General features: G+C 32.3%; 1 protein-coding gene across 1 annotated transcript in view; it reads left to right on the forward strand.

The window, feature by feature from the left end:
• Positions 1–9,838, forward strand: part of LOC111047387 (sialomucin core protein 24) — a 22,306-nt gene extending 12,468 nt beyond the window's left edge. The window contains exons 5-6 of the mRNA XM_039431982.1: positions 1,626–1,776; positions 7,220–9,838. Of these exons, the coding sequence (XP_039287916.1) occupies positions 1,626–1,776; positions 7,220–7,314 (246 nt within the window). The 3' untranslated portion in view covers positions 7,315–9,838. The remainder of the gene's footprint in view (positions 1–1,625; positions 1,777–7,219) is intronic.
• Positions 9,839–24,915: the final 15,077 nt, after the last annotated feature.

The raw sequence follows: 24,915 nt of genomic DNA on the forward strand, positions 1-24,915 counted from the left end.
CTCATGAATAAACTGTATTATATTGGTGTAAGGGACATGTCATTAAACTGGTTCAGGAGCTATCTCTCGGACCGTCGCCAGATTGTCACTATTCTCAATGAAAATAGTATAAGTAGAGAGTTGAATTATGGCGTTCTGCAGGGAAGCACCCTAGGACCAATTTTATTTTTAATTTTTATTAATAACTTGGGAAAGCTTAATCTACAGAACGGTGATTGCTTCTTATATGCTGATGACACAGCTTTACTTTTTGATGGTCACTCTTGGAATGAGGTATACAAACATGCAGAGTGTGGACTGAATAAAGTGAAAAGATGGTTCGATCAGAATCGTCTAACTGTCAATGTGAGTAAAACTAAGTGCATGCCAATTTGTCTGAGAGAAGATGCCGAACCTGTGGATGTGGAATTAAAATTGCACTCATGTGGAGCATTGGATGAATGTATGGTATGTGACACAGTTGAAGCTGTCTCAGAATATAAGTATCTAGGAGTATTATTCGATAAACGTTTGAAATGGAGCTCCCATATCATTTTCACTAGGAATAAATTAAGGAAATTATTATACATTTTCAATTTTCTAAGTAAAATCATGAATATTGAAATGCTTAAGCAAGTATATTATGCATATGCCCAATCTATCTTACAGTATGGTATCTTAGCTTGGGGAGGCGCCACAAAGACTGTCTTGAATCCCTTGGAAGTGACTCAAAAATCTATTATTAAAACGGCGTTACAGAAAAATAGTAGGTACCCTACTGAAACCCTATTTAACGAGTTTAAAGTATTTAATATTAATCAGCTGTATGTTCGATCCCTACTTATGCACATCTACAAGAATAAACAAGACATATTCGCTCAAGTGCAACATGGCTACACAACCAGGAGCTCGGTGAACGGTGGCATTGTTATTCCTAGAGTACTCAAATCAATAAACACAACAAATTCCTTCTATAAAGCAAGTATACTTTACTCAAAACTCCCCCAACACATTAAAGACATTGAAACTCGGTCCATAGGCGTATACAAACGCCACATTAATAGATGGCTTTTGGAGGTTGGTAGGATAAGAATTTTAGATTTCCTTAAATCAAATTATACTTTTTGATAAGACTAGCCTTAATGCATGCTGAGTCGGTTGGCCATTGTTCTGATCCGTTTCTCTTGTTCTTGGCTTGACAGTGAGTTTTCTGCCCCTCATTCATTTTTCTCTCTCTTCTTCTTCTTCACAACATACTTCATTTTTCCATCACTCATTTCAATCTTTTCCATCTTTCACATATATTGTCATGTATTTCATTATGTTAACTTATTATGAACTATTGTCATTATGAACTATTCAGATTGTTACTCTTTCCTGCACACAGGCATTTTGCCCATGCATGGAAAAAAATGTGTATTATTTTTTATTTGAAATGTATTTTGTTTGTAACATGAAATAAATAAATAAATAATAAATAAATAAATAATAAATAAATAAATAATAAATAAATAAATAAATAATAAATAAATAAATAAATAAATAAATAATAAATAAATAAATAAATAATAAATAAATAAATAAATAATAAATAAATAAATAAATAAATAATAAATAAATAAATAATAAATAAATAAATAATGACTTCTACCAGTGTTTCCCCTCCAACAAGCACAAGCTCTACAACCCCGGCTGCACAAAACATCACCACCACTCCCGTCCCACACCCCACTGTGCCACCGACCGACAGCCCAGCTCACAAGGCAGACCGCAAATTTGACTCGTTCAGTTTCATTGGTAAGTATTCACACCTGTTTCAAATAACCGGTGACCCAAAATTACTTGGGAATTTAATCCATGAAGCCTGGTTTCCACTATGGTCCACATTATAATGGCAGTGGAGAAAGGTAGGAGAAAACGTTGCCGATCTTCACTGTCTTGTCAATTCCTTCTATAGACGGTAGCTGATACAGGTTTATTGATGTAATATTAACTGTTCATTCTCGTTTAAAATAATTAATTATATTTTATCAAGCAAGAAATAAATATTTTTAAATAATTTCATAATTAAGATGAAATATTTTGTTAATTAATTCTGTGGCTTGGTGCAAAAACTACAAATGTATTTTTTTTTAATGAGTTTAATACACTAATACGTCACTAACATCGATTATTTCCATATCCAGAAGTGCCAATGTCCTATCTCAAAGCAATAAAAGGTTGAACAATTTATACTACCAATGTCATGATTTAGTAAGTTAGTTTTAGTATTTAGTAATTCCACTCTCAGAGTGTGAAAACTACCAATGAAGACATTTTTTTAGATTGTCATTTATACTCCATGCCAGAACTACCAATGTCGACTTCTGCACTTCTAGCACTCGCATTTCAGTATCAAAATGCCGTAGTTCGAAAATACAAGGTGAACTTTCAAGCTGATTTGTGAGAAAGTTGATATTTTGACATAGTGGTAGTTCTTGTACCAAGCCACAGAATTATGAATTCTGCATTGTTAAAAGCCGATCTGGCAACAGAGCAAAGCGAGAAAGAATAATATAGAATATTTATTTCGCCAAAATACAAGATACATAAGACAAATATAATTTATAATAAATTTTTGACACAGCCAGAAAAGTTGGACTTGTGCGCTAGCTGTGAGTAAAGAGATAGCTCTATCCACTTTGTTGAATGATAGACAAGGATAGCAATACCATTGCTAATCAAGCACTGCCATTATAACGTGGACCTCACCATAGTAGAGTTAGTGGTCGAGTAACTGGCATACTAACTCTACTCTACTAAAAACTAGTACTCTACCATGATCGTTTTCATTGGAAGAGTTCACAAGATAGTTAGTACTTGCCCAGGGAACTCTACCACTAACTCTACTAATGTAAACCAGGCTTAAGTACTGGCACGGGGTGTTTTCATACCCCCACACTGTGGTAAAATTCAATCCTTGGTAAAATTCAATCCTTGGTAAAATTCAATCCTTGGTAAAATTCAATCCTTGGTAAAATTCAATCCTTGGTAAAATTCAATCCTTGGTAAAATTCAATCCTTGGTAAAATTCAATCCTTGGTAAAATTCAATCCTTGGTAAAATTCAATCCTTGGTAAAATTCAATCCTTGGTAAAATTCAATCCTTGGTAAAATTCAATCCTTGGTAAAATTCAATCCTTGGTAAAATTCAATCCTTGGTAAAATTCAATCCTTGGTAAAATTCAATCCTTGGTAAAATTCAATCCTTGGTAAAATTCAATCCTTGGTAAAATTCAATCCTTGGTAAAATTCAATCCTTGGTAAAATTCAATCCTTGGTAAAATTCAATCCTTGGTAAAATTCAATCCTTGGTAAAATTCAATCCTTGGTAAAATTCAATCCTTGGTAAAATTCAATCCTTGGTAAAATTCAATCCTTGGTAAAATTCAATCCTTGGTAAAATTCAATCCTTGGTAAAATTCAATCCTTGGTAAAATTCAATCCTTGGTAAAATTCAATCCTTGGTAAAATTCAATCCTTGGTAAAATTCAATCCTTGGTAAAATTCAATCCTTGGTAAAATTCAATCCTTGGTAAAATTCAATCCTTGGTAAAATTCAATCCTTGGTAAAATTCAATCCTTGGTAAAATTCAATCCTTGGTAAAATTCAATCCTTGGTAAAATTCAATCCTTGGTAAAATTCAATCCTTGGTAAAATTCAATCCTTGGTAAAATTCAATCCTTGGTAAAATTCAATCCTTGGTAAAATTCAATCCTTGGTAAAATTCAATCCTTGGTAAAATTCAATCCTTGGTAAAATTCAATCCTTGGTAAAATTCAATCCTTGGTAAAATTCAATCCTTGGTAAAATTCAATCCTTAAGTACTGACGCGGGGCGTTTACAACCCCCTGAGTGGTAAATCACGTGTTGATGACTGGCGTGAACTTTTTGCACTGTGTTGCTTTTCAGTACCTTCAAGTAGCTCATTAGCTATCTGTCAATACAGTTTTTGTCAGTTTGCTCTCACTGCATTTTGTTTGCTACATTGTTGAAAGTGCCTGTGGTGACGCTAGACCTCGCGCCATTAGAAGGGTTTCATTTCTGTGCATTATTCTATTCATCTCTAGCTATTAAATACTGAAATTGAATGTGTATTTCATTCATCTTTAGTTATTAGTACTGCAATTGAAAGTGTTAATTATTACATATTCTTTATTGTTTTCAAAGCCTTTAAAATGAATTCAGATGATTTAAATACAGCCAGAATCAGGCAATATCTATCTGAAGACATGAGTGATGATGGAAACATTCTAATGTTGAGCCAGACACAGATAAAGATAATATGATTATATTATGATAATAATTATGGTTATAATAGGTTATACATATTATTGTGAGTATGATTATGTAATGATAGAATGAAAGTGGGAAGGCAAAAAATAAGCTTATTGAGAGTTCAAAACTTGCCATTTGAGAAAAATTGATGGCGTTTATAATTTTTTTGAAAATAATTAAAATAAAAAACCATTTGATTCTTTACTGACGACCAAGGTCTATAAAACACACGGCACCGAAGCGCCCCCTGTGGGAGAACTTCAAGTATCAAGTAATTAATTAGTATAAAGTAATCCAGTATCCAGAATGATCAAGTAAGTAATTAAGTATCAAGTATCAAGATTTCATTTAGATCACTTTCTCCTGAATAATTGAAATCTGTGTTTGAGATTTATCATTGATGGCTGCTGCAACATCTCAACTGGAATATTGTGGATTTCCTTCCATATTCGCTGTTTTAATCCAATCGCAGTTATTCGACGAGTTATGAATACTTTTGACTTGAGATACTCCACGAAAAAAAATCACAATGGGTGAAAAGTGATCAATGAGGTATCTTCAACACAGATTTAAAGAATGTATTCGTGTTGGAGAAAGCCTTCTAAAGGAATTAATTTTCGAAAAATGTAGAAGTCATAAATTTTTCTTGAATGGCAAGTTTGGAAGTTCCAATTAACATAGATAAAATTATTCTATGCCTTCCTACTTTTGTTTTATGTATTTTTAATAAAAGTTTCCGTTATTTTAGGCTACTTTGTAGCTGCTCATTTTATTTATCAATCTATAGACAATGAAAAAAACAATGACAATGAAACAAGTAAAAAAAAATTAAATACTTAGGTAGCATTATTTCAGAGGATGGAAAAGACAAAGAAGACATAAAGCGCCGTATAAGAGAAGCCAAGGCCATTTTCATCAATAAACGGAATGTGCTTTCCTCCAAAAGTCTGAATTTGGATTTGAGAAAGAGACTTATAAAGAGTTGTATCTGGAGTATTGCACTATATGGCTCAGAGACATGGACTATCGGTAAGCGGAAGAAAAGGCAATTAATGCATTTGAAGTATGGTGTTGGAGGCGAATGGTGAAAATAAAAAGAAACCGATAGAATAACAAATGAAGAAGTATTTCAAAGGGCTGAAGAGACACAAAAAACTATTGAAATCTCTTAGGGACAGACGGCATTCTTGGATAGGACATATTATAAGACACAGCGAATTCACGCTAACAATACTGGAAGGTGCAATCAGTGGACAACGGGCTCGTGGAAGACCCCGGCTACAATATTTGAAGCAGATAACCCGGGATCTTGGGGTCCAGAGCTATACCCAACTAAAACAGCTGGCTCTGGACAGACAAAGATGGAAAGCTGCCAACCAATCGGACGATTGAAGCAGAAGAAGAAGAAGAAGACAATGAATATTGAATGAAATATTTTTGTATAGTTGTATAATTTGTAATTTTCCAGTAGTTTATGTATTGTTATTGGTTGTTTATTCCCAGTTACAAGCTGCTGTCAAACAGCTGTTTTTATTCGATGCCTCTCGCTAATGACAACATGCATGGCGTACACACATGTGTGTACACACATATTCAACACAATAATTGAACAATTATTGTTCTGTCGTTAGTGATCACCTTAGCACATATTCTTAAGGCCGGTGCAGACGCTCAAGTCTACCGTCAGTCTTTTGTTCAAGCAATAGTCGGAGCATGGAAGTCATTGCGTGTGGACGGTAAAACGGATGGGTCGTCAAGCTTAAAGAGTCCCTACTCCAACGTGAACGATGAACTCTACCTCCTATTTTTCACATACAAAACAAGAGTGGCCAAGAGTACCAGCTCTTCCATAGTTCATGACGAACTGAGCTTGTGAGCACAAAAATTGGAAAACGAACCGACAAAAGACTGATGCGTGTGGACGCTATCTTTACATCTTTCTTATGCTTGAACCAAACGATCCGTCTTTTTCTTGAGTGGAAGACTGGCGGTAAACTTGGGCGTCTGAACCGGCCTTTATAGGATGTACTAGCCGTCAGGCTCGCTTCGCTCGCCATATCCGTCTAGTCAGGAACCCCGACTGGATCGTCCGAAAATGAGATCAACTGGTTCGCTTCGCTCGCCTGCATTTTTCATTTGAGCATGCTTAAAAACGCTGATTTTGGGGGTATCTTTGATGAAATATTAAAGTCACCTCATCACAAAAAATTTAGACCCTAGCTAAACTTCTGTACCAAATTTGAACATTTTCTGTTTATTACTTGATGAAAGAACTGAGAAAACGCAAAAACCGCTAATTTTGGAAACGCTGGAAAACGCAGATCTTGGGCGTATCTTTCGCGTTATTTCAAATTCCTTCTAACACAACATTACTACACCCTAGCTTAGCTTCTGTACTAAATTTGAACAATTCCTGTTCTTTTCTTCTCGATAAAGCTGAGAAAACGCTAAAAAATCGCTGGAAAAACGCAGATTTTGGGTGTATTTTTGGAATTTTTTTCAAATCCGTTCCTAGTGCGCCTCTAAAGGGCCAACTGAACATACCTACCAAATCTGAACGATTTTGGTCCGGTAGATTTTTAGTTCTGGGAGTGAGTGAGTCAGTCAGTCAGTGCCATTTCGCTTTTATATAATATCATAGCCACCTCTAATACAAGGCCTTGGCCCACGATATTGCAACGTCGCAGTGTAGGCTCAGAATCTAATACATGATTGGTGAAAACGATTTTTAAAAATACCAGCTGATCTTTTTCACCAATCATGTATTAGATTCTAGGCCTACACCGCGACGTTGCAATATCGTAGGCCGGGGCCTTGTATTAGAGGTGACTATGATAATATAGATAGATTGCATATTTGGGTGTTTGGTTACAGATGTGACTTATGATTTTGAAGAAAATATATATTTTTTTTAATTTTCAGCTGGAATCGTGATGGCGGCTGGTCTGATGGCTATTGGTTTGGTTGCCTTTAAGTTCTACGAAGCACGACGGGACAGGAACTATCACACCATTTGAGAATATCTCTACTAGTACGTACAGTATCCAGAGTACATTCAGTTTTTCGCATTTCAACGGAGTAAACTACATCCAACATATTGTTACTACTATAGTCTTTTGAATATCCTACTAAATATTTTTTGACTAGTTCTCAATAATCTTGCATTGACATTCTGCCATTACAAAACTGGATAAACTCGTCGCAGGTATGAAAAGTTTCTAAATTGATACTATACTCAAATTTAATACATACTCCAAAAACTTAGGATTCAACATAAATTGAAATTTATAAGATAATTCTTCTGCAGGATAATAATTGTGAATTAGATTTGTTTTTATTGAATAGTATGAAGCTTTCGGTTATAATACTGTACGCAAATCTAACATATACTCAAAAAAATTGAGATTTAACATAACTTGAAATTTCTATGATAATTGATCTGCAAGATAATAATTGTAAATTAGGTTCGTTTTATTGACTAGTATGAAGCTTTTGGTTTTAATACTGTACGCAAATTTAACTTATACTCCAAAAACTTAGAATACAACATAACTTGAAATTTCTATGATATAATTCATCTGCAGTATAATAATTGTGAATTAGATTTGTTTTTATTGACTCTATGAAGCTTTTGTTTTAATACTGTACGCAAATTTAACATTTACTCCAAAAACTTAGAATACAACATAACTTGAAATTTCTATGATATAATTCATCTGCAGTATAATAATTGTGAATTAGATTTGTTTTTATTGACTCTATGAAGCTTTTGTTTTAATACTGTAAGCAAATTTAACATATACTCCAAAAACTTAGAATACAACATAACTTGAAATTTCTATGATAATTCATCTGCAGGATAATAATTGTAAATCAGATTCGTTTTTATTGACTCTAGTATGAAGCTTTTGATTTTGGATTAGCTACTATTTTTATGAGAAGAGGTCAAGTTAACTAGTAATGTGATTTTATTTTCTGAGGAGTTAGCTCTTGCATTGTTATTTTATTTTTAATTTCTACTTTGACATTTCTTAAAATGATTATTTGACTAAATTTCGTTATTTGACTAGTATCGATTATTTTTATTCTTTAGAATGTGTCATATCGGATACTGTGATAATTTTCTCTTCAGTTATTTCCTAGATGGGCTCAATTAGTTTTTGCAATCAACTGAAGTGTTGTGAATTATTTGCTAGGTCGAGTGAGCAATAGAAAGTAAATTTTCTTGGGGATCAAAATGTGGAGGTTGTAATAATTATCAATTAGATTTTTCCAACTACGAAAATCGGATTCTTTTTTTAAGTAGCAGTGGGGTGAATCAAGAAAATTTTTAAAATCTAATCAATTTCATAAGTGTTTGTAGTGAAAATGATGAATTTCTCAATTTCTGGACGGGATTATCACGGATATTCATTCATCTCATCCACATTCAGTCAAGCTAGCAACTGTAGCTTCTTTCTAGCTTTGCTCCGATTTGCCTACAAATTAATATATCTTTTCTGGGGGCGGTACCTATATAAGCTTTAGTTGTCTACAATCATAGCCACCTCTAAAACAAGGCCCCGGCCAATATATTGCAACGTCGCTGTGTAGGCCTAGAATCTAATACATGATTGGTGAAAAAGATTTAAAAAAATACCAGCTGATCTTTTTCACCAATCATGTAATAGATTCTAGGCCTACGCTTCGACGTTGCAATATCGTAGGCCGGGGCCTTGTATTAGAGGTGGCCTTGCTACAATACATTGTGAATGAACATAAATTTTCTTTATGCAATTCAGTAAAATAAATGTCATCTTATCTTGAATAGTTTCAGTATCCGAATGAAACTAAATACAAATCTGATTTAGTTTCTTTCGAAAATTGATTTGTTTCCAAAATTATATAACATAGTCAAGTTTATGCTTATACTCCGTCCAGAATGGCATAAAGTGATTTCATTTTGATAGTTTATAATACTACTTAGAAAGATTGAAATTCAATAATATTTTTGATGTATTCTTATTGGACATTATTACTGAAGTGACAAATTATTGTAACAATGATAGATATTTTAACATTTTCTCATAATATTCAACTAGATAGAGAAATGTAAGATTTTACCTCATTTCAATTTACAGCTGTTCAAGTACAGAAACCTCGAATTATTATTCTCCTCTTGTCTCCTCAATCGTATTGTAAAAGTAATCTATTATTTTATTTTTTGATTCGTAGATTATAGTTGAGGTGCCCATCAGAAAATAATATGGGCCTAATACAATGTAATACACTGTTATAGATTTATATGAGTGTGATATAAGAATAACCATGCTATCACTTCTGATGTAATTGTTGGTTTGCCTCTTGAATCTATTTATTATGGGTGCTTAACAGTAATATCTATCTATCGTGGGTTCTTAGTTCTACTGGATTTAATGCACTGTTGTTTTTAGATGTTAAGAGTGATAATTATTATTAGATGTATATGATATTGTCACAAGTGCCCATATTTCTATTAAGTGTCTCTTGTTGTAATGATTAAAGCCTTTTTTTATCATCAAATACGAATTTTATTTATTACATTTTGTACAGTCATAAAACTTGCGAAAAGGAATAACTGGCTCTAGCTCAAAAATGTTCTTTTTTCAATTTTAGAGCAGTGTAAAATATAGGTTAAAAGAGCAAGAGGCTCATGCACAAAACTGTTCCGTTTTCAAATTTGCAATTTTACAAATATAGGTTTTATGAGTCACATTTTCAAAAATATTCAAGAGCCAGGCCATATAAAGGCCCTTGTTGTAATGATTGAAGTCTTTTTTTATCATCAAACACGAATTTTATTTATTACTTTTTGTACAGTCATAACACTTGTGAATAGGAATAACAGGCTCTAGCTCAAAATTGCTCCTTTTTCAATTTTAGAACAGTGTAAAATATAGGTTAAAAGAGCAAGAGGCTCAAGCACTAAACTGTTCCGTTTTCAAATGTGCAATTTTACAAGTATAATAGGTTTTATAAGTCACATTTTCAAACTTCTTCAAGGGCCAATCCATACGAAGCGTTTTCCAGGCGTTATAAGACGAGTCGGCAGGGCAGGAATCTCTCCGATTGTCTGATTATCAGCTGATTCCCAAACGCCAACGCAATCAGCCAATGGGAGAGCTTCGTGCTTTGCCGACTCGTCGTATAACGCCTGGAAAACGCTTCGTATGGATTGGACCTTGAAGAAGTTAGAAATTGTGACTCATAAAACAATAGAACATAAACCACCTATAACATCATCGCCCTAAACAATAGAAAATTTTAAATAAGATTATTGATTCTTATCCGAACAAAGTAGAAATTCCTGTTTGTGTAGAATTTCTAAATAGTGCTAACCAATGGTATCATTGGAGGTATTCATTTATCAAGTCAAAAACTTCACAATCTTAAAACGTAAAAACAGGAGCTTGACCAAAAATTTGTCTACTAAATCTAGCTCATTAAATCGTCTAAAGAGAGTTGACGGGAAAAGGGTTATGGTAAAGAATCCTCACAAAGTTTGAAACTGCTAGATAAGATTGATATTGAATTTACAGTCTTTTTCCGTTAGGCTACTATTGAATTTAAATAAAAATAGGAATCTAAGTCCTATTGTCTTATTGTCTATTCACAACATTAATAACAACAATAAATTTGACAAAAGATAAAATATGATTTCAAATAATATTGACAAGATATACCCTCAGATAAAAATAATATAATTAATTTGGCACTCACTCTACCCAAATGGGAGACCCTCTCAGTAGGGAGAAGTCGGGCTGGTTGATCTGCTGTAGATATTTCCAGGTCCCGTCCTTACCACCGACTGCTCGAGCCTCTCATTTTTTCCATAATTTTACTTGTCATGAATTTTCACCGTCGTCAACAATTTATCTATTCATTGTGAAAATTCATGGCAAATAATAAAAATTATGTAGTTCTATTACACTTGTAAAAAAAACATCCACGGAACAAAGTGCCCTTTTTAAAACCCCACCTTAACACGTTGACTGCCTAGCCCATTTCCATGACATTTCATACCAGGCTACGGTAAATCTTTCTACCCATTCAAGTGTGTTATTTTTTTCGTGGCATATAAATATACCTTTTGACTCACATTCAACTATTTTCTTGTTTACTGAGAAAAAAAAGTGTGACACTTTCTTGGTTCACATGGCCTGGCTGTAAGTCAATCCCTCCTTGAGGCCATGTGACCCAGAAAAGTGTCTCACATTTTTCCTTCAAAGATCCACAATAAATACAGCTAAAATATGAGAATCATCATCAGTTTTTTTGTAATGTATTTGGAATGAAAAATCAAGTAATAAGCATGATAAAAATTATTATTATCAGATAGCAAGCAAATGAGAAAATTAAAAAATCAAGTAATAAATCAATAATGAAAAATCAAGTAATAAGCATGATAAAAATTATTATTATTATTATTAGATAGCAAGCAAATGAAAAAATTAAAAAATCAGGTAATTTTACAGAATACATCATCTAGTTATTATTTTTTCAATTTTATATTGTGCTTCTCAAAGAAACAGTTCTTGCACATTCGTTCCTCACAGACTTGGCATTTCTGTTATCAGGTTCATATGCAGGATCTTCATCACTGTCAAAATCTTCTAAAACTTCGTCATCACTATCACCATTTAGTATAGCATACAGTTCATCTTGTGTATATGTTTCCATGACATTTAATAAAAATAATGTTTATTCAAACAGAAAACGTCGTCAAAACTTTAAAACATTCATAAAAATACGTCATGTGTAGTCGAACAGAACGAGTCTTCAGAGCTTCAAATCATAACCTAAAAATTGCTTACCTGCCAACAGCAGCTGGCATCAAACAAATCAAAACACGGCCTTATTGATTATGTCTACTTAGAGAATCCATTCAATAACAATTCCAGTTATTTTACGTAGTAAAATAATGCAAAATAAGTAATTTATGAGAGGAAATTCAAGTAGAATTGATCTCTCTAGTTATTTTGAATTTTTATATCCATAAAGGTCGCTAGAAGAATGCTAAGAGCACTGAGCTGTACTGTGAGGCCATGGCTATCACGCCATATGAAGAAAAGCATTGTAGAGTGAACCATTTCTGTGTCACACGGCCTGAGAGGATGGAATGTACTGTGACACACAAGTGTGGCACGCGGCCTGTGTGTAAGGACGAGCGTGACACACAAATGTGTCACGCGGCAGTCAACGTGTTAAAATTTCCAATATAGTTCGCTAAATAAACCTAAGCCTCATTATCAAACGAGAATAATTTAGGGGAATAACATAATGACGATTGACGGCAACATATTTGCAACTACAATCAGACTACTGTATATGTGTATATACAATTGTTTTCAGAATACTTTTTCCTTTATGTAAATTGTGAAATTCGATGATTTTTTTGAAATTCGTCAAAACAGCTGTTCTACAGATGAAATATCTTGACTATGACTGTGTTATTTTCATAAACTGCTCTACCTACCCACGGTATATGGAAGAAGAAAAAGTAAAAACCGTGCTCCTACCTACCTCATGCACGAGAAGGAGGTTACAAAGTCCATTTCTCAAGGATTGGGTGGACCCCCCATTAGTACCCCAGGAAAAAGACTCATGTCAGTTGATATAGCTAATAAATAGCTATTCATGGTATAAATTTGAAGAAAATCGTTTGAGCCGTTTTCGAGAAAACCGTGAAAAACATGGCTTTTTAGTCATTATTCGCCATTTTTCTCAAGAATATTACGTAGCTCCTGAAATTTTCCCAGAAATGAGACTCATGCCAGTTAATAGGGCTTATGAATAGCTATCTATGGTATAAATTTGAAGAAAATCGTTAGAGCCGTTTTCGAGAAAACCGTGAAAAACATGGTTTTTTAGTCATTATCCGCCATTTTTCTCATGTTTTTGGACTCAGGGGACCTTGAAACGTATAGACAACTTGAAATTGGGGTACCTTAATTTTTTTTGGAAAGCAATACTTTCCTTACCTATGGTAGTAGGGCAAGGAAAGTAAAAAGGGTACTTAGATTTATATTTTTCAATAGAAATAGCTGTTGGCCAATAATCTCAAACTGCTACAACCGAAAACTAGTACGGTAGGGCTATGTATATCAATTGTTTTTATTAAAGATGTGAATAGAAAATATTAAAAAGGGGATTTGGATTTCTATTTTTATTAATATGAATTCACAGTATGATATCAGATACCGGTAGCCTACACTCTGACATTGGATGAATGGTCTGCCAATGAATTTATTTATTTATTTATTACAGAACAAAGAAAACTTCAGGCTTTAAGCCCAAAACAGTCTTCACTACAATTTACAATCGTATTAAGCAAGTTACTAAAAAATTAAGAGATACAGTACATGCAATTTACAAATACATAACAAAATTATGATTAGTTATAATTACATTGAAAAACACAGTAGAGAGATAGCATTATAGTTAAGTTTCAATAGATCATTCCACGTCCTTGCTTTATCAATGAATTAAATTTCACTCCAAAGTACTGATAAATCATTCTCAAAATAATTTACTTTCAATAGATCATTCCACATCCTTGATGTATCAATGAATTAACATTTCACACCAAAGTATACTCATATATCATTCTCAAAATAATTTACTTTCAATAGATCATTCCACATCCTTGATGTATCAATGAATTAACATTTCACACCAAAGTATACTCATATATCATTCTCAAAATAATTTACTTTCAATAGATCATTCCACATCCTTGATGTATCAATGAATTAACATTTCACACCAAAGTATACTCATATATCATTCTCAAAATAATTTACTTTCAATAGATCATTCCACATCCTTGATGTATCAATGAATTAACATTTCACACCAAAGTATACTCATATATCATTCTCAAAATAATTTACTTTCAATAGATCATTCCACATCCTTGATGTATCAATGAATTAACATTTCACACCAAAGTATACTCATATATCATTCTCAAAATAATTTACTTTCAATAGATCATTCCACATCCTTGATGTATCAATGAATTAACATTTCACACCAAAGTATACCGGTACTCATATATCATTCTCAAAATAATTTACTTTCAATAGATCATTCCACATCCTTGATGTATCAATGAATTAACATTTCACACCAAAGTATACTCATATATCATTCTCAAAATAATTTACTTTCAATACAGTCATCATTCCAGACCCTTGCTGTAGCCATATTGAGCTGCTACCTAAAGCCATGCAAATCGGTAAAACTCATGATAGCGACGGGAGAGGGACAGTTTCAACCATTCAACCACAGTAAACAAATTCTCCAACTGACGCCTCCGTCACACTTATTTCACCGTTGTGGACAATGCTTTAGTTTGCTTGAGATGTCAAATTGGAGTCTACTTGATATAGATTATCTTTCATCAAAATCACGAGATAATAGTTACAGTATTGTTGACCGAGCGAAGTGAGGTCTAAGATTCAAGTCGACGGTTTGGCATTTCTCTTAATGTTTAAATGTTTAAATGTTGCGCATTCTCTTAATATTTGAGTATTTAAATGTTTATATGTTGCGCATTTACGGCGAAACGCGGTAATAGATTTTCATGAAATTTGACAGGTATGTTCCTTTTTTAACTGCGCGTAGACGTATATTCAAGATTTTTGGAAATTTTGCATTTCAAGGATAATATAAAAGGAAAAAGGAGCCTCCTTCATACGCCAATTATTAGAGTAAAAATCAGACTATAGAATTATTCATCATAAATCAGCTGACAAGTGATTACACAGATGTGTGGAGAAGCCAGTCTATTGCTGTATTTCCGTAAGGTCTATAGTTTCAATCAGGTACTTGTGGATGAGAATACTGCGTGAGGTCTACTGTTCACAGAACTACTAGTAATAACAAGTCGTCTTCAAGACAAACGCAGACAGACGGAGGAATTCCCTGCCTAGGTGAATCAAGAATTAAGAATGTTCTATTGTCAAACAAAATAGTTGCATTGACAAAAGTCACTTTATATGGACACAATCACATTGATACTTTGTATTCAATTACTTATTATATATTATAATATTACAAATTGAAATACAAATAGGCTACTTTGATATTTTATCTATGGATAAGGGTTACAGACGAGCATTTCCTTGATTGATTATTCTAAATTACATTTAATATGAGTTTACGAGTTTGTGTTGCTTGAATGGTTCCAAATTTTCTTAAATAACTCAATATTATTCGTTACAAGTGGTAATTGAGTGTAATACTTCTAATTAATTTATCAATTCAAGCCATCTAAATTCAAAATTTATAGTTTTCATTTTTGTTTTGGACTGAAATTTTATCAAAGTTGTACACATGAAATTCTAACCTTATTTCGGACTTTTTCAACTATAAATTTGGAAGAAAAATAGCACAAGGACTATCTTATTATTTTATCTTTCAATGTTATTACATTAGTGTCATTTTCATTGTAAATAAATAAATAAAAAAATAAATAAATAAATAAATTGAATAAAATGCTTTATTCTTCAACCATCCTTTTATTGCTCTCTTAGAAGTATCAAGGTCAATATCGGGGACCGAGCTTCGATCTGGAGTAGAAAAGCATGAAAAATTTATTACGAAAGAAGAAATTATAATAACATTCATACAGAATGTATGTTCATCTAAAACATGTTCCATCTAATAACAGTAAATTGAGATTAATTCCCAGAGGAATGCAAAAATTTCCCCAACAAAGGCCCAGTTGCACAAAAGCCGGTTCACCCTTTCTATCCCAGTGTTGTTCCTGAACAACATGATTTTCTATGATGTCTATTGGATCAGTGATTGAATGAATCTGCCATCTACTGGCCTTGTTTGAAAGCTACATTAGTCTAGTTTAGTATTATACCACTAGAGAGCACTCAAATGCAGTCTAATTTCTGAAAAAAAGCAGCTGTCATATCCAATTGTACCAACAGTTCAATGTGACAATTTTCTTCGGTTTTTATATTTTTTTTATAAAATTCTAAAGAACTGAAAATAAGAATAAAAAATATCCATATAATTGTTTATTATTTCATGATGAAATATCAGTCATAGGAATATAAACTTGAACAAAAATATCATTTATATTCAAAATTTTATGTCTGTTGTTTTAGAACAACATTGGGCCGTTAGAGGAGTCACATGTGAGGAGACTTTGAGGTTATGTTATTGTGTTTCTCTCAGTTTTCAAACGCGTTTGTGGAGTTATTGTTTATTGAATTATTGTGGATGATTGATTTCGTTATAATGTATAAAATCTTGGATAATGAAGATTTAGACAAACTCATGAATCTTCCTGAAGATGAGTTGAATAGTTTTTTAGAAATCAAGATACTGGACAGTAATATTATTGCTGATCCTCTACAAGAGAATGTACAGGTAAGATTCTCTCCAATTTATTTTCAAAAGTCTGTTTTACCTGTGAAATCTTAATCATTACCTGAGTCAGCAGTCCTGTATTACAGGACTCATTGGTATGAAAGCAAATAGCCTAAAGCTACGTTTACACTATATTATGTAGTTGTACACTATAGTACATTATACATTACATTATAGTAGTGTACACTATATGTAGCTGGGGAGCTATATGAAATTTGAGCTACATATAGCTCTGCTATAAGGAGATCTATGCAAATTTCATGTAGCAGAGCTACATATTGTTTGGAATAAACCACTATTCACTGCTCAGTTATCCCAACCAGATGCCAAAGAAGAATGTAGTTTTTGCAGCAGCCACTGCTTTCGGCGAAGCTACTGTAATGCTTTCAGCACAGAGAAGAGAGAGAAGATATTGGATAATTTTGTAAATTTTGGATAGCTCATTTTCTGCTATATAGCTGAGAAATAGGCTCAACTGCTATATAGCATATCTCCAAAGTCACTCTTTGAACTTGTAGCAGAGCTTTATAGCTGAGCTACATGTAGCTCTGCTACATAGTGTAACCTAGCTTCATAATTCCCTTTTTCTCCAGACACTGGAAGAAATATTGGGCACGAACATGGGTATTTTGCAAAACAAGGACGTTGCAAGCTGTGTAAGACTGGGTACACCAAGGTGTATTGCACAAAATGAGGAGTATACGTCTTTGCTCAGTCCCAAACAGAATGTGCTTCAATGATTACCATAGATAAAATAAAAAACTCCAATAGGCTACAAGGAACAACTTGTTCTACAAAAATAGTCAATATGATAAAGTAGTAGATGTAAGTAGATGTAGCAAAGTAGTAAATTTATAATATGATAAACCCCAATTTTCAGTTTTTAGTTTGTTTCATATTATGTAAGTATGTATCAGTTAGATATGAACATAATAAATAAGTTAGTAACCAAAATATAGTTTTAAAAAAGTAGGAAATTTATGATATTTAGAACCTTATTCTCAGTTTCAATTTCACGTTTTTATATTATGTAAATATTGCCGTGCTACCAATTTTTCCTTAAACGGTTGGAATAGCATTTAACACCTATCAACCTAAAGATAGTTGTCGGCTCCAATAAAATAGATTCTTGATAAACTGTGAACGGATCTATTGCCTATGAATGAGAAATCCAGTTTTCAGAGCAAATTAACTTATAATCTTCAGATGAATTTATACAAATACACACAGAGAATAAATCTTAAGCCTAATTATTTCAGAGTTATTACGAACTAAAATACTTATCTAGTTTACAGTTGAAACACAGTGGCTATTGGCTTGACTATACAAACAGCTAAATCTGAACAAAACAGCACAAAAATTTATATAAAAACTCAATTTAAAACATTAATAAACGAAAATGATTTAGAGCAAAACTCCACGACAACACTTGTAGCCAGCCATTTTTCAGAAGAGAGGCCAGAACAGGAAAAAACCACAAGTTGCAAGTCATGAAGCCAACGCCTCCAACATTACAGACACGTCACCAAAATATTATAACTTATAAGTTTAGAATTCACATTCTACATCTGTTCTCAATAAAACTTTATTTTAAAAATGTTATTTTAAATTTTTATACATATCTCGATTTAAATAAACCATTTACCTAGTAATTTGTTAACCCTGCCTCGGTGACACCATGGAACAATGCAACAAACATTACGATAATAAATTCTCCGTCAAAAAGTTGTCCATCTATTGATAACTCTGACATTTACTATAAAGTTCCATAGATCTCGAATTGAAGATTCGATTCAAATGTGAGAAAAAAAATGTAATATTACAAATAATGGGTTTCCATCTCAAAAAACAATCACATACCAGCAAAATTCTAATCAACAAACCCCACTAAAAATTCTACATACACTCCAGCATCCATTTCAAACGATAATCAATCATATCAAAATTTATAGAACAAACAAATTTAAAAATTTTGAAAAAGATATCAATCACAAAAAACTTATTTCAATTAATAATATAACAAAACGTTTTAAATTGAACCAATTATTTTTTTAAAATAATTTAAAATTTAAAGACTGTATAATAAGTACAAACATTTCAAGATTATAATACAAAGTTGATCAAGATGAATACTGGGTAAATAAGTTCCCTAAAAAAATACAAACAAGAGAAAAAGAAAATTGGGTAAATAAATTCCCTAAAACAACACACATTTCAAAATAAGTGATACATGATGAAAAAATATGTCACAAGCAAACAATTATTTACACTAAAATGGATAGATTTTAGAAAAGTTAAGTTTTATCAACAATTTAAAGATTAGGAAAATAAGCTACTATTTTAAACTTCCAAAATTATTTCAGAAAAAATACAAATTTAAATGACTATGGACAAGATTGGTTAAGATATGCATCATAGAAGAAATTTACTGAATATTACACAAAGACAGGAAAGAATCGAAAATTGAAAAGATTAAGGGCCAAGAAAATAGGCTACAGGAAAGAAAAAAGACACAATTATGGACTCCTACCATACACTGTGTAGCGATTATGCTATTCTGAATCCCGGCATAACACAGGATTCCTAATCATTGTGTGTTGGGGAATACCCTTCCATCATGTGATTCACAGTTATCATCTTGTAAGTAAGCAACTTGAAACAACCTTTGAATACTAACACATCAATGGAGACTTTGCGTTTTGTTTTCTTCAAGAGCATGATTTTATTCATGGGTTCATTTGTTTCAACAAAGCTATTTTGCTCACCAAAGTTAGTCATGTTCACTTGAGAATGCATTACATACACCTTTTCAATTCTCAGTTGAAAGTTGAACTCATCAACTTGACTCAAAGCAACATTCATTTTGTTTACATTGTTCCTAACCTCCACAGAAACCTGTCTCATGTAATCATTCATTTTGTTTACAATCTTCCTAACTCTTGATGTAGTAATCTGATCCATAGAAACATTTGATTTGTTTACTGTTTTCCTAACCTTCAATGTAGCAATAGTACTTTCTTGATAGTTGACTTTCAATGAAGACAACTCCCTACCTACTTCTTTACTCAATTCTACTATCTCATTAGGGTTGACTTTTTCAACAACAGTAACTAGGCCTACATTTTCAGAAACTTGAATGAGTTGATCTTGTAACTTAACACTACTATCATCCTGCTTCAATTTGTTTTCATTTTCATGATTATCACTCAATGTTTCAGCAAATTCTTGCTTCATATCATCAAACCTAGCATTAAACTTAGCATTTTGCTCATCAAATCTAGCATTTAACTCATCAAACCTAGCATTTTGCTCATCAAATCTAGCATTTTGCTCATCAAATCTAGCATTAAACTTAGCATTTTGCTCATCAAATCTAGCATCTAGCTTATCAAACCTTTGTGTTAAGAATGCTATAAGATTCAGATCATTTTTAATGTTTGCCATTTTGTAATATGCACTGATTCATTAAAACTTGATCTCTCTTGAACCGACTTCCCACTCAGCAACAAACCATTCATAACCTATCAAGATATCTATCTACTAATAATTTCTATAACCAGGGATTTCATGGTGTACCATTTGGGACATATTTATTTTGTAATTCGGTCTCACCACAGGGGTAACATTTGCCGTGCTACCAATTTTTCCTTAAACGGTTGGAATAGCATTTAACACCTATCAACCTAAAGATAGTTGTCGGCTCCAATAAAATAGATTCTTGATAAACTGTGAACGGATCTATTGCCTATGAATGAGAAATCCAGTTTTCAGAGCAAATTAACTTATAATCTTCAGATGAATTTATACAAATACACACAGAGAATACAATATCTTAAGCCTAATTATTTCAGAGTTATTACGAACTAAAATACTTATCTAGTTTACAGTTGAAACACATTGGCTATTGGCTTGACTATACAAACAGCTAAATCTGAACAAAACAGCACAAAAATTATATAAAAACTCAATTTAAAACATTAATAAACGAAAATGATTTAGAGCAAAACTCCACGACAACACTTGTAGCCAGCCATTTTTCAGAAGAGAGGCCAGAACAGGAAAAAACCACAAGTTGCAAGTCATGAAGCCAACGCCTCCAACATTACAGACACGTCACCAAAATATTATAACTTATAAGTTTAGAATTCACATTCTACATCTGTTCTCAATAAAACTTTATTTTAAAAATGTTATTTTAAATTTTTATACATATCTCGATTTAAATAAACCATTTACCTAGTAATTTGTTAACCCTGCCTCGGTGACACCATGGAACAATGCAACAAACATTTACAATAATAAATTCTCCGTCAAAAAGTTTGTCCGTCTATTGATAACTCTGACATTTACTATAAAGTTCCATAGATCTCGAATTGAAGATTCGATTCAAATGTGAGAAAAAAAATGTAATATTACAATATGTATCAGCTATGAATATAATAAATAAGTTAGTCACCAAAATCTGGTTCTGTGTATCACATTTTTGAGAATGAAATTTTCCTTGATATTCCTTTTCCAAGATATTCCTTGAATAAAGCATGATGAAAGTACCATTGATTTTTCTAATGCAAAACCAAAATTTTTTACTATACGTATTTGAAATGACCCAAATGTCCCAATGTTGTTTTAAAACAACAAACCCCTAGGGGCCCCTGGAGGGTGAGAAAAATTTGGGAAAAATTATTTTCTCATTTTTAAGAGTGTTTTGAAACATAAAAACAACAGAATAATTTTTTCATCTTGTTTTTTCATAAATTGGGATAGAAAGGGTTAAATTGTGATCCTGATTAACTTCACGTGAACTGAATCAGAGAAGACCATTTCAAAAAGATGGATCTACTGGAATTAATCAGCAGGATTGAAAATAACCCGGCTTTTTTGCAATCGACACCAAGTACCTGATTGAATGATTACAAAAGTTCAACAGCTGAGTCATAATTTTGACACAGTCCCACACACATGAACTCGCTCACTCACTTCCATCACCAACAGACCACGAAATAATTATTATCAGATGTTTTTTCAAGGATGAATAATAATTATCCTTTTAATGTCCTCCAGCGAGATTTATCAGGGATGAGACCTAGTGCAATCGAATCTTATTATTATAAACCTACTATGTTCTGAATTTCGTGAGAATCGTTAGAGCCGTTTTCGAGAACAAACATAAATAAACATCCAAACATATAAACAGAAGTTGCTCGTTTAATAGTATAGGATAATTTCGTACTTCCAGTGATAACCTGTTGAAAATTTTCACTCCTATAGCAGTACCGTAGCCTACATTCTTTGTGTTTTGGCAAGGTGTTCGAATATTGCAACGCATATAGTTAGTTGTATGTCTGTCTCCATTATGTCAGGTCATGTCTGCATGTTGTTTTTTTCATTTTTGTTCATATGTCCGCTGCTGTGTGCAGTCGCCTTTTCTGTAAATCTGGAGTCACACACATCAGTGACAGTGAACGGTTAAAATATAATTCCTATGAGTTTTAATTGGACTCTTCTCACTCAGACCAGCCAGAGACAAATGATTAATTCAAGGTGTCTTTACACTATGGCCCAGCTGAGTGAGTATGAATTATACAATTGGAACTTATAGGAATTATATTTTCACTGTCACAGTTGTGTCCGAATCCAGCTTAGATATTTTGATATCACTTTAAAAAATATGAATAACAGATTTTCTGTGATGTCTTCAAGATTCTGAGAGCAATTTATCGGCACTGAGATGATTAAAATAATAGAAACTATACATGTTAAAATCATGAATTATTGATTTTAATCATGAATAGCAGATTTTCTGTGATGTCTTCAAGATTCTGAGAGCAATTGGTCGGAAATGAGATGATAATAAAATAATAGAAACTACATGTTAAAATCTATAGTGAGGTCCACGTTATAATGGCAATGGAGAAAGATAGAAGAACAACGTCGCCGATCCTCTGTCTTGTCAATGCCTTCTGTAGATGGTAACTGATACAGGTTTATTGATGTAATATTAACTGTTAATTCTCGTTAGCTATTTTTAATGAGTCCAAATCAAACTATTTCATTTTAATAGTGTTATCAAAAAATCGAAGAGGAGTTGATCAATTGTGTTAATGTTGTAATATTGTAATGTATGTATTGTTAGTGTGCAACTCTTTGTATGGGGCATGGCCCTTACGACAAATAAAGCTTATTTATTATTATTTAAAATATTCATTTATTATTATTCAATTCTCGTTTAAAATAATCAATTATTTTTCATTTAGCATGAAATTATATTTTTCAATGTTTCATAATGAATTTTCATAATTAAAATGGAATATTTTGTTAATTATTTATTAATTCTACATTGTTAAAAGACGATCTGGCAACAGAGCAAAGCGAGAAAGAGATAGTGCTATCCGCTTTGTTGAATGATAGACAAGGATTTAGCTATACCATTGCTAATCAAACACTGTCATTATAATGTGGACCTCACTATAGCCAAAAAATTGTTGATTCTGAGCAAATAAATTGAAAGTTTGTCAAAACAATCTGTATAAAATCTGCGATAAATTATTCATGTTTTTTCTTTGTAGATATTCTTGTGATATGATCTGCTTGTCACCAAATCTTTTTACAACAATTTCGTCACTAATAATCAGCTTGAATTGTTTCCTGAAATGAACAGCTTTTGACATTACACATTATTCAAAAAATACTTTTGATTAGCAGAGATAACTAGCCTATCACATAAAAAAGACTTGAAGTTATCACAACGAACCACAAACCTCACAAGGTTTTTTGATTTTACAAGACTTTTTTATTCTATAATGAGATAAGATAGATAATATCCACTTATTCAACACAGTATTATCATACAGTACAATATAATAAACAGTTGAACATCGTCAAATAAGTATAATCTAGATCTAGAATAAGTTATTGAAAGAACCTAACATCATTAAAATATAAAATTAGAGAACAAAATTAAACAGAGAGAATTTAAACAATTTGCCTGTACTTTCATTTATACAACTTGTATGTGCCAATACGTACTAAGGATTACAGAAATCTTTCACTCTATACTTAGTAAGCCTTTGCAACAAGAAAGCTGTATAAACTCTTTTTGAATAAGCTTACGCTCATCGACTTGGACTTCAACTCGGCAGGCAATTTATTATATAACTTAGCACCAATGTAAGAAGGAATTTTCTCATATAGTTTTAATGTATGCTGTCTTATATAGCTAGTCTGTTTCTACTAACTTCTAGTGTTATAATTGTGTACTTCTGCATTGTGACCAGTTTCGGGATATGGTTGTGGATGAAAATTAATAATTTGTATATTATGTAAATAGAAGGTAAGGTAAGAATATTCAAAGAAGCAAAGGCCTCTCTGCAAGACTCATTATACTTATGACCAACCATGTATCTAATAGCTCTCTTTTGCAGTTTAAAAACTTTTTGGAAATGAAAATCAGCGATGCCTCCCCACAACTCTATACCATTAGCAACATGGGAGTAGAAAAGAGCATAATATACCATTTTTGACACAGATAATGGCACATATTTCACAATATTTCTTATAACAAATAGATCCTTACTCAGCCTAGTAACTAGTGCATCCACATGCTCATCCCACATCAACAAATTTATTGATGTCAACCATAATATCACCCTCACTGCTACGGTACACAAAAAATTTAGGACCACTAAAATAATAAAATAATGAAATCAAGAATTACAATTTCATTGTAAAATGATATGAAATCCGAATTCAATCTGTTTATTAGTTTATTGCTACGGTATTAATTTATATTAAAACTTCTAAATTTTGGAATATAAACCAGTATAAGTTCAGTAACACTAGATTTTTTCCAAACAATGATTTACTGGCTCTGTTGTACTATTAAACAGAACTGTAGAATTTGACTGTCCTCTGGGCTAAATATGATGTATTCACTCAACATGACTGTTGATTTCTGAAAATCAAATTCCAATAGATTTTGTTAGTTACTTGAAATGGTCTCAAAAGTAAACGGATAAATTACAAAAGCTTATTCATAATAACTAATTCACTTATTTTATTCAACAAAATACAGAAAACAATAAATTGAAGAAGTTAAGTGAGCCAGATAATGAAGATATCAATAATTGATTTATATAATGTTACTTTTACTATAAAATTACGGTACCATTGTTTCACGAATTAGTTGACCGAGTTAATTTCTATTATAA

This window comes from Nilaparvata lugens, chromosome 7 (assembly GCF_014356525.2).
Source record: "Nilaparvata lugens isolate BPH chromosome 7, ASM1435652v1, whole genome shotgun sequence".
Lineage (NCBI taxonomy): Eukaryota > Metazoa > Arthropoda > Insecta > Hemiptera > Delphacidae > Nilaparvata > Nilaparvata lugens.